Here is a 19,287-nt window from a genome sequence, read left to right on the forward strand (position 1 = left end):
CTACTGAAAGATGCTCTACTTCATTGTGGTCTGCTGAATTAAACTATACTGTACTGTACACTACTGAATAAAACTATGTCCCGTACCACACTGTATTGTACTGTAGTCTTCTGTGTTCCACAGTACTAAACTGTGCCATAATGCACTGTGATGTTCAAACTTGTGAAACATAGCCTGGATGTCTATGATTCGTTCAGATGTGTGTCTGAACCTTTCGCCGGCCACATTTGTACTTGTTTGGGGGCGGAGCTCATTAGAATAATACCCAAATGTTTGTTTTTAACATTTACATTTTGGTCATTCAGCAGACACTCTTATCCAGAGTGACTTACAGTCAATTAATTCAACTAAGGTAGATAAACAACAACATATCACAGTCATAGCAAGAAAACAAAAAAAACTGTAACTGTTACACGGAATGTTACTGTAGTTGAAGTGGTTTGCTGGTTTATTCAGCGTGTTAGGCAAGTTTGTACATAATTGCTGCCAGTTTGAAAGGTTCTGACGTTGTTAAATAAAGTGCATGTGATAGATAGGAGAATGTATACATATTTTGTTGGCCCCTCTTTCCTATTAAGAGGTGTCAAAAACGACTTAATTGAACATGTATAGCAGTTGAAATTGGGCCATAAAATCGATGACCAAAATATTTGTATTTTCAATGTCTGTAAATTACATTTTCAACATCTGGAAAATACATATTTTTACCTTTCGTTCAGCACCTAAAATGCATCTGATTTCAAATTCCAGAAGAAACATTTGACAATAATCCAGCAAATATGTATTTTCAACGTCCGTATAAAATGGATTTTCGACGTCCGGAAAATAATTCTTCCAACCTGTCATTCAGCAGCTGAAAGGCACGTGATGTCAACGTGATGTTTGCTTACTGTTTGCTCACAGCACTCAGGATGAGAGGAAGAGAGCGTGAGAGAGAGAGGGAGCATGAGATAAATAAATTGTATTTTGCCTCTACGTGAGTGTCTGTTTGCTTCTGTCTAAAAGACTGAATGGGGAGAAAGACTGTCCTGCTACCTAATCCTGTAATTCAACAGAATGACATTGAGAGACACCTCTGCATCCCAAATGGCACCCATAGGGCTCTGAAACAGTGCACTCTATATAGGGAATAGGGTGCCATTTGCGACACCACAAGTGATATAACCTAGGCTGCTGCCCTTCTAACTGACATATTTTGGTGGAAACAGAACAGACTCCTTGTGTTAGAATACAGTTTTCATTTTATGGTAAATTTGGTAGGGACTTATTCTAAAATGGATTACATTTTTAAAAAAAATCCTCACCTCAATCTTGACACAATACCCAATGATGACAAAGCGAAAACAGTTTACTTTATTTTATTTTGGCCAATGTATTAAAAATTAAAAATAGAAATACATTGAGGTGCATCCTGTTTCCATTGACCATCCTTAAGATGTTTATACAACTTGATTGGAGTCCACCTGCGATAAATTCAGTTGATTGGACATGATTTGGAAAGGCACACACCTGTCTATATAAGGTCCCACAGTTGACTGTGCATGTCAGAGAAAAAAACAAGCAACGAGGTCAAAGGCACAGATCAAGGCACAGATCTGGGGAAGGGTACAAAAAATGTCTGCAGCATTGATGGTCCCCAAGTACACAGTGGCCTCCATCATTCTTAAATGGAAGAAGTTTGGAACCACCAAGACTCTTCCTAGAGCTGGCCGCCCAGCTAAACTGAGCCAATCAGGAGAGAATTGCCTTGGTCAGGGAGGTGACCAAGAGCCCGATGTTCACTCTGACAGAGCTCCAGAGTTTCTCTGTGGAGATGGGAGAACCTTCCAGGACAAATATCTCTGCAGCACTCAGAGGCCACAGGAGGAAACCTGGCACTGTCCCTACGGTGAAGCATGGTGGTGGCAGCACCATGCTGTGGGGATGTTTTTCAGCGTCGGGGACAGGGAGACTAGTCAGGATCGAGGGAAAGATGAACAGAGCAAAGTACAGAGAGATCCTTGATGAAAACTCGCTAAAGAGTGCTCAGGACCTCAGATTGAGGCGAAAGTTCACCGTCCAACAGGACAACAACCCAAAGCACACAGCCAAAATAACACAGGAGAGGTTTCGGGACAAGTCTCTGAATGTACTTGAGTGGCCCAGTCAGAGCCCGGACTTGAACCCGATCGAACATCTCTTGAAAGACGTGAAAAAAGCTGTGCAGCAACTCTCCCCTTCCAACCTGACAGAGCTTGAGAGGATCTGCAGAGAACAATGGGAGAATCTCCCCAAATACAGGTGTGCCAAGCTTGTAGTGTCATACCCGAAAAGACTTGAGGCTGTAATCTCTGCCAAAGGTGCTTCAACAAAGTACTGAGTAAAGGGTATGAATACTTATGTAAATGTGATATTTCCGTTTCAAATTTTTTATACATTTGCTAAAATAAAATAAAAACTGCATTTGCTTTGCCATTATGTGGCATTGTGTGTATATTGGTGAAAAGCAATAGCATTGTAATCAATTTTAGACTAAAGCTGTAATGTGGAAAAAGTCAAGGGGTCTGAAAACGTTCACGAATGCACTATAATTGGTGACCTGTATTTTATACTCTACGGCCTGAAGGAGTTCTGACAACAGCACGATGTGAACATGGGTCAGCTTCTTTTTGAACACCTTTTACCATTCTTCTAATTCAGTAGGGAGTGAAGTCTACACATACAGTACCGGTGAAAAGTTTGGACACACCTACTCATTCAAGGGTTTTTCTTTATTTTGACTATTTTCTACATCGTAGAATGATAGTGAAGACATCAAAACTATGAAATAACACATATGGAATCATGTAGTAACCAAAAAGGTGTTAAACAAATCTAAATATACGTTATATTTGAGATTATTCAAAGTAGCCACCCTTTGCCTTGATGATGACAGCTTTGTACACTCTTGGCATTCTCTCAACCAGCTTCATGAGGTAGTCACCTGGAATGCATTTCAATTAACAGGTGTGCCTTGTTTAAAGTTAATTTGTGGAATTTATTTCTTCCTAAATGTGTTTGAGCAAATCAGTTGTGTTGTGACAAGGTAGGGTTGGTATACAGAAGATAGTCCTATTTGGTAAAATACCAAGTCCATGATATGGCAAGACAGCTCAAATAAGCAAAGAGAAATGACAGTCCATCATTACTTTAAGACATGAAGGTCAGTCAATGAGGAACATTTCAAGAACTTTGAAAGTTTCTTCAAGTGCCGTCGCAAAAACCATCAAGCATTATGATGAAACTGGCTCGCACGAGGACTGTCACAGGAAAGGAAGACCCAGAGTTACTTCTGCTGCAGAGGATAAGTTCATTAGAGTTACCAGCCTCAGAAATTGCAGCCCAAATAAATGCTTCACCGAGTTCAAGTAACAGACACATCTCAACATCAACTGTTCAGAGGAGACTGCGTGAATCAGGCCTTTGTGGTTGAATTGCTGTAAAGAAACCACTACTAAAGGACATCAATAATAAGAAGAGACTTGCTTGGGCCAAGAAACACGAGCAATGGACATCAGACCGGTGGAAAGATTTGTGGTTCCAACAGCAGTGTCTTTGTGAGACACAATGTAGGTGAGCAGATGATCTCTGCATGTGTGGTTCCCACCGTGCAGCATGGAGGAGGAGGTGATTTAGTTTGAATTCAAGACATACTTAACCAGCATGGCTACCACAGCACTCTTCAGCGATACGCCATTTCATTAGGACAATGACCCAACACACCTCCAGACTGTGTGAGGGCTATTTGACCAAGGAGAGTGATGGGGTGCTACATCAGATGACCTTGGTTTGGGATGAGTTGGACCACAGAGTGAAGGAAAAGCAGCCAACAAGTGCTCAGCATATGTGGGAACTCTTTCAAGACTGTTGGAGAAGCATTCCAGGTGAAGCTGGTTGAGAGAATGCCAAGAGTGTGCAAAGCTGTCATCAAGGCAAAGGGTGGCTTCTTTGAAGAATCTAAAATATGAAATATATTTTGATTTGTTTAACACTTTTTTGGTTACTACATATGTTATTTCATAGTTTTGATGTCTTCACTATTATTCTACAATGTAGAAAATAGTCCAAATAAATCTGTCCAAACTTTTGACTGGTACTATATGTGTCATATCTGAACGTGCAAGGGGCTGACTCACACCATGGCACCCTCTGCAACCTGTGTGTGTATGTGCACGTGTGTGTGCGTGCGTGCCATCGAATTCATTAGCGTTAGCGAGGACTCAGGAGGAGAGATGTGAGGATGTGATGAATTACAAAGTGCCAGCACCATGACAGTAATCTGGGCCAATCCCGTACTCTGCCTGGCTTTTTAGTGCTTAATAATGTTATGACTGACACCTCTCTCTCTCTCTCAATGTAATCATCACCTGAGATCAACCTAGTATTCCCTGCAGTGAATTAAGGTCAGGGGTCACCCAGACTGAGATACGCAGCCAATCAAAGTTGACGATCACAGAACCAATCAAACACACTTCAAAGCACCGAGCACAGCTAAAACCAATGGCTCTTATCGATAACAAACTACGCCTCTTTTTCATTAAGCTCTGCAGACTCACTCTGCTTCAGATTTCCAGTTATCACATGATCACATGTCTCAATCTGACTCCCCTAAATTAATGTGAATGAAATGGCTAACAGCTGTTGCTGCTGCCAATAGCCATCCCCCCGCCCCCAGCTACCAACCATATGTGGTCCGTCTGTCTAGGGCAGGACCTATTACCTATTTAGATCCCCAGCAAATTAATATTGATCGACTCCCAGGCAGCTCCTAAGATATGGGTCAGAGGCGTGTAGGTGTGGGTGCTGTGTGGAGTAGGGTGTGTGTGTGTACGCTCACACTGTTGTTTTAGTGTGTGTGTGTGTGTGTGTGTGTGTGTGTGTGTGTGTGTGTGTGTGTGTGTGTGTGTGTGTGTGTGTGTGTGTGTGTGTGTGTGTGTGTGCGTAAGCGTGCGTCTTAAGAGGACATCTCCGCTTGATCATGTTTTATCTTTCTCCTGCTCCCAGACCAGCCCAGACATCTGGCCCACCAGCAGTAGGGTTCTTGCCAATAGTACTTGATGTGATGAATTCTCTTTTCCCCCTCGCTTCCTCTTCCTCTGTGACTAGAGTTGTATGTCCCAAATGCCACATCTAATATATAGTGCACTACTTTTGGCCATGGCCCATAGGGCTCTGGTCAGAGGTAGTGCACTATGTGGGGAATAGGGTACAATTTGGGATATAACCTAGAGGCTAGGGTGTGCCGACAGAGATCAATATTAGCCAAACAAGAAACACACACATGAAATGCCTCCTCCTCCTCGCCAGCTTTATGATTGTCTGTTTGTTTTATACAAACTTGATGGTGGCGAATCTCTGGATGCCCTTTAAATCGTACTCTTCCCACTGGCTTCAATAGAACGGAGTGTCAAATAAATCCTTATCCTCCGCAGCCTTGGTAGGGTAACTCCGGGAATCAACGGAGCAGAATTGTTAATGGCACTAAATGAATGTTTGTTCTGAACCACGAGGAGCACCTTCATCTTGACTGAACACGCTTTGCCGTACAATTTGCACTAAATATTTTAATTAGCTGACTGTAACCTTGTTGGCTGTGTGGAAGAAAGAAAGAACTGCCTTTTAATCGGGATAATTAAACAGGGGGAGAGGGAGTGAGAGGGGGGGAGGGAGAGAGCACTGAGGAACATGAAAAAAGGAATGCCCTCGGGTTCTGACTCACTGCATGGCTACAATGTAAGTCAGAGAAGATAGGGAATTTATAGAGAGGCAAAAATAGAAAGTTAACTCGGAATGCCAACACCACTCAACATCAATACTGCATGCAGTCCATGCACTAATGTTCTAGTTCAATGCTTTACTGGACGAGAGGCAGAGAGCTCAAATAAGGGCCGGCCAGGAGTCCACATACAGACCCTGATCAGCAGGAACGAGCTCTTAAAGGTAGTCCCAGCAGAGATACAGACAGACACCGTTCTGCACAGAGGGGATCTAATATTTACCACATTGTAACGCCAAAGAAAAATAGGTCATACGTATTATAATACTTATAAAGAGATGTTCTGAGGCTCTGGGTATTGTGCGTGTGTCCTTTGCAATCACAACTCCTCTGCCTCCCGTTGACATGTCTACAGTATTAAATACTGTACTGTACTCTACACTCTTAGAAAAAAGGGTTCCAAAAGGGTTCTTTGGCTGTCCCCATAGCAGAACCCAAAAGAGTTCTACCTGGATCCAAAAGGGGTTCCTCCTGGAACCAAAAATGGTTCTTCAAAGGGTTCTCCTATGGGGGAAATCCAAAGAACCATTTTAGGTTCTGGATAAGCACTCTAAAAGTGTGTGGACTAAGCTGTCAGTGTATTAACACATGCAATGCTCAACCAATTACTGTCCCTTTACATTAGTAGTCAGTAGCAGTGCATACTGTACATAATGCATTACATACATGTATAATACATTTTAGACATTACATATGCGCATATGGACAATGTAGGTACGGTGGCGTCTAAACTAGGCCCTAAAAAGGAGTGATTGTATTAAATAATTCAATTTGAATGACAACATGCTCACTTAGGAACTCACTTGGTGAAGGGCTTTCGGCTGAAAATGAATAAATGCAACAGCCATATCACTGTTGCTGGCAAATACAGTCATGGGTGGAAAGAAACATCCCATTCGTGGTTCTTGAGAGACCCTAAAATGGTTCCCTTATGGCATCGCACTCAAGAACCTTATTTGGTTCCAACTTGCATCTGTATTTTAAGAGTTTAGAGTCAGGGTAAAGTCAGGGTAAAATCAGGGTAGCTAAAGTTGTAATTTTATTGCGTGTGTGTGTGCGCGTGTGAGCGTGTGCGTGTCTGTGACTGACCTGTGCTGCTCTGGATGGTCCTGACGGTGGTGGTGGCCCGGGGGGCTGAGATAGCCCTCATGTTTCCCCCCACCATGGTGACCCTGTCCTCCTCATCTTGGGAGCAGCCCTTCTCGATGGCCCGGACATAGCTGTGACTGCGCATGCGGAAGCAGCCTGACATGGGGAGGTCCAGAGCATCCACCGCTTGAGACTCCATCTCACTGAAAACAGACTCACACACTGCCTCAATCTGTCCGTTCACCTCCACCTCGCTCACCTGCAGGGGGCGACATCGCACGCACGGGGGGGGGGCAAAGGTCAAACAGGTTAGAAAAACCTAGATCAACATCACCGGACTGGAGCCATGTACACAAGGGTTTAAAGTATATCGAGTGATTTTGAGGAATCAAAAAGGCACAAAGACACTTGAAATCAATCCAAAAGGAAATTATGCAGTGCAGAGGGGAGGGAAGTTGTGGGGTAAAAGTTCACGGGCCGTCCGAGTGCAGTGCTACAGGGGTGTGTTGGCAATACACATGTCTACAGGAGGGAAGACTCACGACTAGTTGAAATGAGTACCATAACATTGTAGAACTAAGCTAATGGAAAGGGTGTGTAGTGGTTGTATTGGGACCAGGCACGTGTCTTCATAGTCCCCAACAGAAACACAAAGTGTCTAAGGTGGACTGCTATTCTAGCCTAATATACTTGCATGGAAAGAGGAGGAAAGAGGAGCAAAGAGGGTTATGTGTCGTCTAGCCAAATCTGTTTTCATGGTTTCTGATATGGGCGGCAGGTAGCCTAGTGGTTAGTGTTGGGCCAGTAACTGAAAGGTTGCTAGATCAAATCCCTGAGCTGACAAGGTAAGAATGCTGTCGTTCTGCCCTTGAACAAGGCAGTTAACCCACTGTTTCTAGGCTGTCATTGTAAATATGAATTTGTTATCAAATGACTTTCCTAGTTAAATGAATAAAAATCATGTTATCAATCACAGCATGTTTTTGGACTGATTCAGCAGAATACTAAAAAAAGAAAAGAAGAAGAATACTACTGGAAATTAATGTTGAAAGTTCCATTTATATTTCTAAAATATAAGTTGAAAATTATGCTGTCCCTGCTTCCTGTTGACAATAACTTTTAGTAGCCCAATGTCAAAATATGGTTTGGAGTGTCCAATTCAATAGTCAATATGTAGAAACAGTTTGTGATATACAGTATTAAAAATATAAAATGTGCTACCTACACATACAGTGCCTGCAGAAAGTATTCATACCCCTTGACTGATTCCACATTCTGTTGTTTTACAGCCTAAATTCTAACTGAATTAAATATATATTCTTCTCACCAATCTACACACAATATGCCCATAATGACAAAGTGAAAACGTGTTTTTACATTCTTTGGCAAATGTATTGAAAATGAAACACAGAAATATCTCATTCACTTAAGTATTCACAACGCTTCGTCAATAGTTGGTAGAAGCACCTTTTGACAGTGATTACAGCTCTATTCCTGGGGAAGTCTCTAAGAGCTTTCCACACCTGGATTGTGCAACATTTGCCCATTTATTTTCAAAATTCTTCAAGCTCTGTCAATATGGTTGATCATTCTTAGACAACCATTTTCAGGTCTTGTAATAGATTTAAGTCAAAGTAGATTTCAGTCAAATCTGTAACTTGACCACTGAGGAACATTCACTGTCTTCTTGGTAAGCAACTCCAGGGTAGATTTGGCCTTGTGTTTTAGGTTATTGTCCTGCTGAAAGGTCATTGTGTCTTCCAGTGTCTGTTGGAAAGCAGACTGAACCAGGTTTCTCTCTAGGACTCTGCCTGTGCTTAGCTATATTTCATTTATTTGTATTTAAAATAACTCCCTAGTCCTTGTCTGTGACAAGCATACCCATAACATGATGCAGCCACCACTATGCTTGAAAATATGGAGAGTGGTACTCAGTAATTTGATCTACTGGATTTGCTCCAAACATAACACGTTTTATTCAGCACAAAAAGTTAATTGCTTTGCCACATACTTTGCAGTATGAATTTAGTGCTTTGATGCAAACAGGTTGATGTTTTGGAATATTTTTATTCTGTACAATATTCTTTCTTTTCACTCTGCCAATTAAGTTAGTATTGTGCAATAACTACAATGTTGTTGATCCAACCTCAGTTTCTCCTATCATAGTCATTAACGTCTGTAATTGACAGATCAAAATTCACTTGGGGAAGGGGTGGTCAATCAATCAATCAAATGTATTTATAAAGCCCTTTTTACATCAGCCATTGTCACCAAGTGCTATACAGAAACCAAGACTAAAACCCCAAAATAGGGAGGATTGTGTGCTTTTTTGGTGTGGCACAGCGGAGGGCAGTGTGTTTTTCCCCTGGTTTACATTAGCTCTTCTGCTCATATTTCCCCTATAAACAATGGCTTGACTTACTTTTGATATCTCCCTAAAAAAGTTTATAAACGTTTGTGAAGGTTTGGTATGGTGTGGCTATTATTAATTGTTTGCTACTCCAGGCCTACGATATGAAGGCAGTGTGTCTCGGCCATCCAACTGACTCCAACCAGAGTTACTCCTATAATCTGACAATATAATGATTATCTTTATACAAAATATTTGGATAAAAGATTAAGATTACCCTCCTTCTGTACATCAAAATCTATATGGCAGACGCAGTAGCCATGTGACATAAAGAAATGTATTCTTGTTCAATAGCCCTTACACAGCCTGGAGGTGTTTTGGGACATTGTCCTGTTGAAAAACAAATGATAGTCCCACTATGCGCAAACCAGATGGGATATCGCTGCAGAATGCTGGGGTATCCATGCTGGTTAAGTGTGCTTTGAATTCTAAATAAATCACTGACAGTGTAACCAGCAAAGCATCCCCACACCATCACACCTCCCCCTCCTCTATGCATCACGGTGGGAACCACACATGCGGAGATCCTCCGTTCACCTACTCTACGTCTCACAAAGACACGGCGGTTGGAACCAAAACTCTCAAATTCGGACTCATCAGACCAAAGGACAGATTTCCACCGGTCTAATGTCCATTGCTTGTGTTTCTTGGCCCAAGCAAGTCTCTTCTTCTTATTGGTGTCCTTTAGTAGTGGTTTCCTTGCAGCAATTCGACCATGAAGGCCCGATTCATGCAGTTTCCTCTGAATAGTTGATGTTGAGATGTGTGTGTGACTGTTACTTGAACTCTGTGAATCATTTATTTGGGCTGTGATTTCTGAGTTTGGTAACTCTAATGAACTTATCCTCTGCAGCAAAGGTAACTCTGGGTCTTCATTTCCTGTGGTGGTCCTCGTGAGAGCCAGTTTCATCATGGTGCTTGATCGTTTTTGTGACAGCACTTGAAGAAACTTGAAAAGTTCTTGACATTTTACATATTGACTGACGTTCATGTTTTAAAGTAATGCTGGAATGTCATTTGTGTTTTCTTATTTGAGTGGTTCTTGGCATAATATGGACTTGCTATTTTACCAAACAGGTGTAACGTTCGTCGTTAAGAGTAGACCAAGTTCGTCGTGCAAAAATACATGCAGCAAAACAAAGACAAGATCCCACAACTGAAGGTCGAAAAATGGTCTGCCTAAGTATGATCCCCAATCAGAGTCAACGATAGACAGCTGCCTCTGATTGGGAACCATACGAGGCCAACAAAGAAAAATAAAATATAGATGTACAAAAACTAGGTTACCCACCCTAGTCACACCCTGACCTAACCAAAATATAGAGAATAAACAGGGATCTCTAAGGTCAGGGTGTGATGACCATACCCCCCCCAAAGGTGCGGACTCTGGCCGCAAACCTTGACCTATAGGGGAGGGTCTGGGTGGGCATCTACAGTTCGGGACGTAGCCCCTGCTCCCTATGCTGATCCCACTGCATCTGTGGAACCGGACCGTGGATCGTCACCAGAGACTCCGGACCGTGAATCGTTGCCGGAGGAACCGGACCGTGGATCATCGCCGGAGACTCTGAACTGGGAACCATCGCTGGAGGCTCCGGACTGCAGACCGTCGCAAGAGGCTCTGTACTCGGAACCCCCGCTGGAGGCTCTGGACTGGGGACCGTCGCTGGAGGCTCCGGACAGGGGACCGTCGCTGGAGGCTCCGGACTGGGGACCGTCGCTGCAGGCTCCTTGCCATGGATCATCACTACAGGCTCCGGGCCATGGATCATCACTGGAAGTTTCGTGCCATGGATCATCACTGGAGGCTCCGGGCAATGGATCATCAGTGGAGACTCCGGGCCATGGATTATCACTGGAGGCTCCGGGCCATGGATCATCACTGGAGGCTCCGTGCCATGGATCATCACTGGAGGCTCCGGGCCATGGATCATCACTGGAGGCTCCGTACCATGGATCATCACTGGAGGCTCCGGGCCATGGATCATCAGTGGAGACTCCGGGCCATGGATTATCACTGGAGGCTCCGGGCCATGGATCATCACTGGAGGCTTCGTGCTATGGATCATCACTGGAGGCTTCGTGCCATGGATCATCACTGGAGGCTCCGTACCATGGATCATCACTGGAGGCTCCGGGCCATGGATCATCACTGCAGGCTCCGTGCCATGGATCATCACTGGAGGCTTCATGCCATGGATTACCACTACAGGCTCCGGGCCATGGATCATCACTGGAGGCTCCGGGCCATGGATTATCACTGGAGGCTTCGTGCCATGAATCATCACTGGAGGCTTCGGACCATGGATCATTACTGGAGGCTTCGTACGTAGAGCCGGAACAGGTCTCACCAGACTGAGGAGACGTACTGGAAGCCTGGTGCGGGGAGCTGCCACAACACGTCCTGGCTGAATCCCCCCTGTAGCACGGCAAGTGAGGGGAGCTGGAACAGGCTGCACCGGGCTGTGCTGGCGAACTGGAGATACTGTGCATATAGCTGGCGCAGGATATCCTGGACCGAAGAGACGCACCGGAGGCCAGGAGCGCTGAGCCAGCACAATCGGTCCTGGATGAATGCCCACTCTAGCACGGCAACTGCGGGGAGCTTGTACAGAGCGCACCGGGCTGTGGATGCGCACTGAAGGCATGGTGCGCAGAACCGGATAACACGGTGCTTGACCGGTCACCCACGGTAAGCACGGGGAGTTGGCTCAGGTCTGAACTCTGACTCCGCCAATCTCCCAGTGTCCCGTCCCCCCCCCAAAAGCTTTCGCTGCCTCTATCTTCTCCTTCAGACGGCGATACTCCCCGGCCTTTTTCCAGGGTCCTGCTCCCTCCAGGATTTCCTCCCAGGTCCAGTCCTCCTGACCACGCTGCTTGGTCCGTTGGTGGTGGGATCTTCTGTAACGTTTGTCGTTAAGGGTAGACCAAGGCGCAGCGTGATTGAAGTTCATCATATTTTATTAATATGTGAACCAGCAAAAAAATAAAATAAACACTACAACGAACGAAAAGCTTCGTCATGCAAAAATACATGCAACCAAACAAGACAAGATCCCACAACTGAAGGTGGGATAAAGGGCTGCCTAAGTATGATCCCCAATCAGAGACAACGATAGACAGCTGCCTCTGATTGGGAACCATACTAGGTCAACAAAGAAAGAAAACATAGCTATACAAAAACTAGAGTACCCACCCTATTCACACTCACCAAAATATAGAGAATAAACAGGGATCTCTAAGGTCATAGCATGACAACAGGGCTATCTTCTGTGTACCAAATTCCACAAATGGACTTTTAACAAGGCAACCTGTTAATTGAAATGCGTTCCAGGTGACTACCTCATGAAGCTGGTTGAGAGAATGCCACGAGTGTGCAAAGCTGTCATCAAGGCAAAGGTTGGCTACTTTGAAGAATCTAAAATCTAAAATATACTTTGATTTGTTTAACACTTTTTCGGTTACACATATGATCCCATTTCATACTTTTGATGTCTTCACTATTATTCTACAATGTAGAAAGTAGTCAAAATAAATAAGAACCCAGGGGGGCTCCCGGGTGGCGCAGTGGCTAAGGGCCCTGACCTCAATCCCATAGAAAATGTGTGTGCAGAACTGAAAAAGCGTGTGCAAGCAAGGAGGCCTACAAACCTGACTCAGTTACACCAGCTCTGTCAGGAGGAATGGGCCAAAATTTACCTAACTTATTGTGGGAAGCTTGTGGAAGGATACCCGGGAAAGTTTGACCCAAGTTAAACAATTTAAAGGCAATGCTACAAATTGAGTGTATGTAAACTTCTGACCCACTGGGAATGTGATGAAATAAATAAAAGCTGAATAAATAATTATTTCTGCTATTATTCTGACATTTCACATTCTTTAAATAAAGTGATGATCCTAACTGACCTAAAACAGGGAATTTTTTACGGGATTAAATGTCAGGAATTGTGGAAAAACTGAGTTTAAATGTATTTGGCTAAAGTGTATGTAAACTTCTGACTTCAACTGTCACGTAATTATATAAATAATGGAGTGTCTCACTATTCTCCATGGTTGGTCCTCTTGCCTATTTATTGAAGGTGGAAGGAGCCACAGTTATACACCTGAGCCTGCTTACTGCACAACACAATCCAATGGGTCTAACATGCTGACCAGACCGGACACGTCATGTGCGCGTGAGTCACAAAATAAATGTAGAAATCCATGTTATTCAATGATTGCACCCACACTGCTCGCGCGCGCCATCGAGCGTCTGCGACGCCAAGGGCTAAAATAGAAGTCATTCCTATTTCTGACGCAGATTGAGCTGAAAGGTCTGCCTCTCCCATCTCCTCATTGGTTTATAGAAGCAGGTACCCACGTGCCATCTCCTCATTGGTTATACCCACGTGGGTGACTGAAAGTGGTAATGGTAATACAATGAAAGTTTAGATGCGATCACCATATAATTTAAACAATGAAAAAGCCTGGAAGGAGGAGAGATGACTAGAAACGATTCGGTTGGCCGTTTAATGTGTTGACCGTTTAATGTGTGTATTAATTGTCGGAGTAGAGGTTTTTGTCCATTTCAGGTAAAATAACAACTCAATGTTTATATCCCAGGACAAATTAGCTAGCAACAGCAAGCTAGCTAAATCGGACAAATTAACGTTAGCTAGCAAGTGCAAGCTAACTAGCTAAATTGCCATACATGTTTAATGATTTTCGACCTTTCCCGAAATTAATGTCATTGGTTCAGAGTTTGTTTTTGATATTTTAACCTGCGTGTCTGTGATCGCGTTTGATGTGGGGGGGGGGGGCAAAATACATTTATGCACGATAGCGCACGATGGCAGCCGGTTTGGGTGTAATTGTTCTGAATTTGTTCAATACGAGTGACTTAAAAGAGACGGTTTTATTTTTGTACAGACATCAACCCTACCTGAACAGCACCCTCACCCGAGAAGAAGAAATCAAAAGGAGAGAAACTGGGAATGTTATAACTGCAGTAGACATAGCTTAGTAAATAGAAGAATACTCTTATTACAACAACTTATTACAATGGATGGATCTTATAATAGCATTTTGTTGTGCATTATGTAGTCTATGGTGTTGCCAGGGAACAGCACCCTTTTTGAAAAAGTAGGAGGGGTAGATCTCCCGCACATGGATTGCCTCCCGTGCTACATCGTTGGCCCCCATCTTTGAAGCATCCTGCAGAGCAGCAGATCTCTCCTCTGGCACATGGTGGCGAGCTGCAGATTCCTTCCTGGATTGTGTGTCCATCCTCATAAAGTTATGAAGGACACAGGTAGCCGTCACACGCCAGAATTCTTCCCCGGAGGCAGTTCCAGGTGGCCCTGGTCACCCAACCTTGCAGTGCCCTACACGGTAAATGTAGGCAATCGTTTTGAAGGAATCTCCAGTTACAAGGTGTCTGTAGGAATACAGAAGATAATGTCATTATTCGACTTTAACATCACCAGGTCATCATGGATTACTAAAGTATAATATCCCTTATAACAAATCATGCTAACTTTGGATAGATAGATATGTGTGCATGTGACAAGAGCAGGATCTAATTAAGGATAACGTCACAAATGAATACATGAATACCTCTTGAAGCTTGATGATGACTTGATCATTTAAACCAGCTGTGTGTTGCGAAGGCAAAACCCAAAATGTGCATTCCTTTGAATCCCCAGGACCAGGACTGAGAGATAAAATATAATTCACTTCGCTAGCTATCTATACAGTATGTAAAGTTGGCTAGACAGCTAGCTAGCTATGTTAGCAACTCATTTGAGTTAGCCTGCACCGTAGCTAGCTAGTAAATAATACAGTATCGGGGTTTTTTACATCTTCTAAATGTATTTACTTACTTGAGTAGGTTCTCCCAGCCATGTGGACATTTGGAAACAGGGCAACAAACAAATTGGGCACGCTCCGCTCCAGCTCCGCTCCAGCTCCGCTCACATACTGGTCCAGGGTGAGTAGGTCGAGGCCAATAGAGAGTGATAGGAATGACACGTGCTTCAAGTTCATTTTTTTTGGGGCGTTCATTGGCCAAGGTTGTCACCTGAACCACAGGAATGGAACATAAATCACAAAGGATAGATGTGGTGGCGGTAGCTGCAGAGAAGCACTTGGGTGTATGAGATTTCACTGCAGAAGAGTTACAAGGTGTTTTGAGCGATAGTGTCCCGTCCTCCCCAGACTGCTGGCCTGGTGTAGAATCAGATAGGGCCAAAATGGTGTAATAGCGGTGAGGTTTTTAATGGGTTTAGGGTTAGTTGGTAGGGCCATTTTTTTCCCACAGTGTAAAGAATACTACAGAATAGTAGGCTGATGCACAGCCAATACAGTAGGTGGCGGCATGCTCCTATAACATTTGTTTGCGGACCGCCATAATATCAAAGGAAAATAAGAAGTACTGTATCACAAAAATGACATGATTCATGCAATTTCAATGTTGCTTTGTGTATCACCAAATTGACTTGAGATGATATTACTGCAACACTGTTCACTGCCTCCAAGTTGGTTGACAGGCCTTTCAAAGAGCTGTCAGTCAAGGTGAGCTCATGAATAGAAGTTCCCTGCCCACTCTGCCTGTCTTTTTAAACTTCCAAACATTACAGTTGGCACTATGCATTTGGGCAGGTAGCATTCTCCTGACATCTGCCAAATCCAGATTTGTCCATCAGACTGCCAGATGGTGAAGCGTGATTCAGCACTCCAGAGAACGTGTTTCCACTGCTCCAGAGTTCAACTGCTCCAACAACACTCCAGCCGACACTTGGCATTGCGCCTTGTGATCTTAGGCATGTGTGCGGCTAACGAAGGTTATGGTGCTGACGTTGCTTCAGAGGCCGTTTGGAACTCGGTATTGAGTGTTGCAGCCAAGGACAGGCGATGTTTACGCGTAACGCGCTTCAGCACTCAGTGATCCAATTCTGTCAGCTTGTGTAGCCTATCACTTGTGGCTGAGCTGTTGTCGCTCCTAGAGTTTCCACTTCACAATAGCAGCATTTACAGTTGATCGGGGCAGCTCCAGCAGGGCAGGAACTTGACGGGGCCACGTTAAAAAACTGAGGAGCTCTGTGAAAGGCCATTCTACTGCCAATGTTTGTCTATGGAGATTGCATGGCTGTGTGCTCGATTTTCTACACCTGTAGGCAATGGGCGTGGCTGAAATAGCCAAATCCACTTATATGAAGTGGTGTCGAAATACTTTTAATAATATAGGGTATATATTTATACATTACCAGGCAACAGTTTGGACACACCTACTTATTCAAGGGTTTATTGACTATTTTCTACATTGTAGAATAATAGTGAAGACATCACAAACACATATCTAGAAACATATAGATTATATAGAGTATGGGGAACACAATTACTATAAAGAAATATGTAGACCAATAGGGAATAAGACAATCAAAAACATTGTAGAATAATTGGTGATGACATCAAAACTATTAAATAATACATATGGAATCATGTAGTAGCCAAAAAAGTGTTAAACAAATCAAAATATATTTTGAGATGAGATTCTTCAAAGTAGCCACCCTTTGCCTTGGTGACAGCTTTGCACACTTTTGGCATTCTCTCAACCAGCTTCATTAGGTAGTCACATGGAATGCATTTCAATTAACAGGTGTGTCTTGTTAAAAGTTCATTTGTGGAATTTATTTTCTTCCTAATGCATTTGAGCCAATCAGGTGTTTTGTGACAAGGTAGGGATTAGTATATCGAAGATAGCCCTTTTTGGTAAAAGACCAAGTCCATATTATGGCAAGAAAGCTCAAATAAGCAAAGAGAAATGACAGACCATCATTACTTAAAGACATGAAGGTCAGTCAATCTGCAAAAACCATCAAGTGCTATGATGAAACTAGCTCTCATGAGGACTGCCACGGGAAAATAAGACCCAGAGTTACCTCTGCTGCAGAGGATAAGTTCTTTAGAGTTGATTGCACCTCAGATTGCACCTCAGCCCAAATAAATGCTTCATGGAGTTCAAGTAACAGATACATCTCAATATCAACTGTTCAGCGTCAATCAGGCCTTCATGGTTGAATTGCTGCAGAGAGACCACTACTAAAGGACACCAATAAGAAGAAGAGACTTGCTTGGGCCAAGAAACACGAGCAATGGAAATTAGACCGGTGGATATCTGTCCTTTTGGTGTTGTTGAGTCCAAATTTGAGATTTTTGGTTCCAACCGCCATGTCTTTGTGAGACGCAGAGTAGGTGAGCGGATGATCTCTGCATGTGTGGTTCCCACCGTGAAGCATGAGAAGCGTGAGAAGGAGGTGTGATGGTGTAGGGGTGCTTTGCTGGTGACACTGTCAGTGATTTATTTAGAACTAGCATGGCTACCACAGCATTCTGCAGCGATACCACATCCCATCTGGTTTGCGCTTAGTGGGACTGTCATTTGTTTTTCAACAGGACAATGACCCAAAACACACCTCCAGACTGTGTAAGGGCTATTTGACCAAGAATTAGAGTGATGGAGTGCTGCATCAATATACCTGGCCTCCACAATCACCCGACCTCAACCCAGTTGAGATGGTTTGGAATGAGTTGGACTGCAGAGTGAAGGATAAGCTGCCAACAAGTGCTCAGCATATATTTTTAAGATGTTTTATTTTTATTTAACTAGGCAAGTCAGTTAAGAACAAATTCTTATTTGCAATGCCTGCTTACACCGGCCAAACCCAGACGAAGCAAGGCCAATTGTGCTCCGCCCCATGGGACTCCCAATCACGCCCAGTTGAGATACAGCCTGGATATGCATATGTGGGAACTCCTTCAAAACTGTTGGAAAAGCATTCCAGGTGAAGCTGGTTGAGAGAAAAGTGTGCAAAGCTGTCATCAAGGCAAAGGGTGGCTATTTTGAAGAATCTCATATATAAAATATATTTTGATTTGTTTAACACTTTTTTGATTCCATATGTGTTATTTAATAAATTTGATGTCTTCACTATTATTCTACAATGTAGAAAATAGTACAAATAAAGACAAACCCTTCAAAGAGTAGGTGTGTCCAAACTTTTGACTGGTACTGTATATATATTAAGAGATTACATAAATAGTCTTATGCACAATTTAACCAGGCACTCTAGAAAGAGGTCCCATAGTGACTGTACAGCATCCCGTTCATTCGACTCCTCTAGTATGGTAAGATGGTGGTTAGCTAGGAGAATTGTGACTGTGGGTTGGGCAGGATTTGAAGGAGAGGAGGGAGTAAGACATTGAGACTGTGTGCTTGAGACAACATGTTGGATTGGGGGCAGGTGATTGGAGAGAGAGGGCTGCAGAACATGTGTGGTAGATACAGTATGCAATGTGATAAGAAGACAGATTGTGTGGTAGATATATAAATGTATAGATTGGACGGAGCCACAGATCCTCAGTCCCCCCTGCCTCAGACCCCCCCTTTCTATAGACCCCCCGCCACAGTCTCCAGTATACATGGTGCAATAGGGGGGCGGGGGCTTGGGTCATTCTGTCATATCTGGTGTAATTGACCTGTTTTATGTGATGTCCTGTGTGATATTAGGTGTGCTCCTAATTCTCCCATCTCTCTCTCTCACCCGCTTGTATCGACCTCTGAAGTGTGCCAGTGTACATGGCAGTAAATGCTTTTAAAAACAATGGCTGTGAAGCATTACTGGTGGCGTAAGACATACATCACGCTCGTTTTCTAAGGTGTGCTGTGAGAGTTAAGCATCTGTTGTGCTGTTGTATTGTAAAGTATGCTAGCAGAAGGCTATGTGTGCTCTATTACATGATGCAGAGCATTGGGAATTAGCTGATCTGTTAAGGACAGGTGGTAGCTGGTGTGGAGGCTAAGTGAATGGAACTGTATCAAACACATCAAACACATTCCATTGATTCCATTCCAGACATTACAATGAGTTGTCCTCCCTTTACCGGACTTCAGTACTAAATACATGTGCATTCCTGCAGTGTGTTTCCTGGCTGTTGAAAACGAAAACATTGTTTC

At 43.5% G+C, this 19,287-nt stretch overlaps 1 protein-coding gene across 1 annotated transcript in view; it reads right to left on the minus strand.

The window, feature by feature from the left end:
* Positions 1-19,287, minus strand: part of LOC118361520 (disks large-associated protein 1-like) — a 126,065-nt gene that overhangs the window by 67,702 nt on the left and 39,076 nt on the right. Inside the window, exon 4 of the mRNA XM_052483215.1 lies at positions 6,884-7,142. Coding sequence (XP_052339175.1) covers positions 6,884-7,142 — 259 coding nt within the window. The remainder of the gene's footprint in view (positions 1-6,883; positions 7,143-19,287) is intronic.

This window comes from Oncorhynchus keta, chromosome 28 (assembly GCF_023373465.1).
Source record: "Oncorhynchus keta strain PuntledgeMale-10-30-2019 chromosome 28, Oket_V2, whole genome shotgun sequence".
Classification (NCBI taxonomy): domain Eukaryota; kingdom Metazoa; phylum Chordata; class Actinopteri; order Salmoniformes; family Salmonidae; genus Oncorhynchus; species Oncorhynchus keta.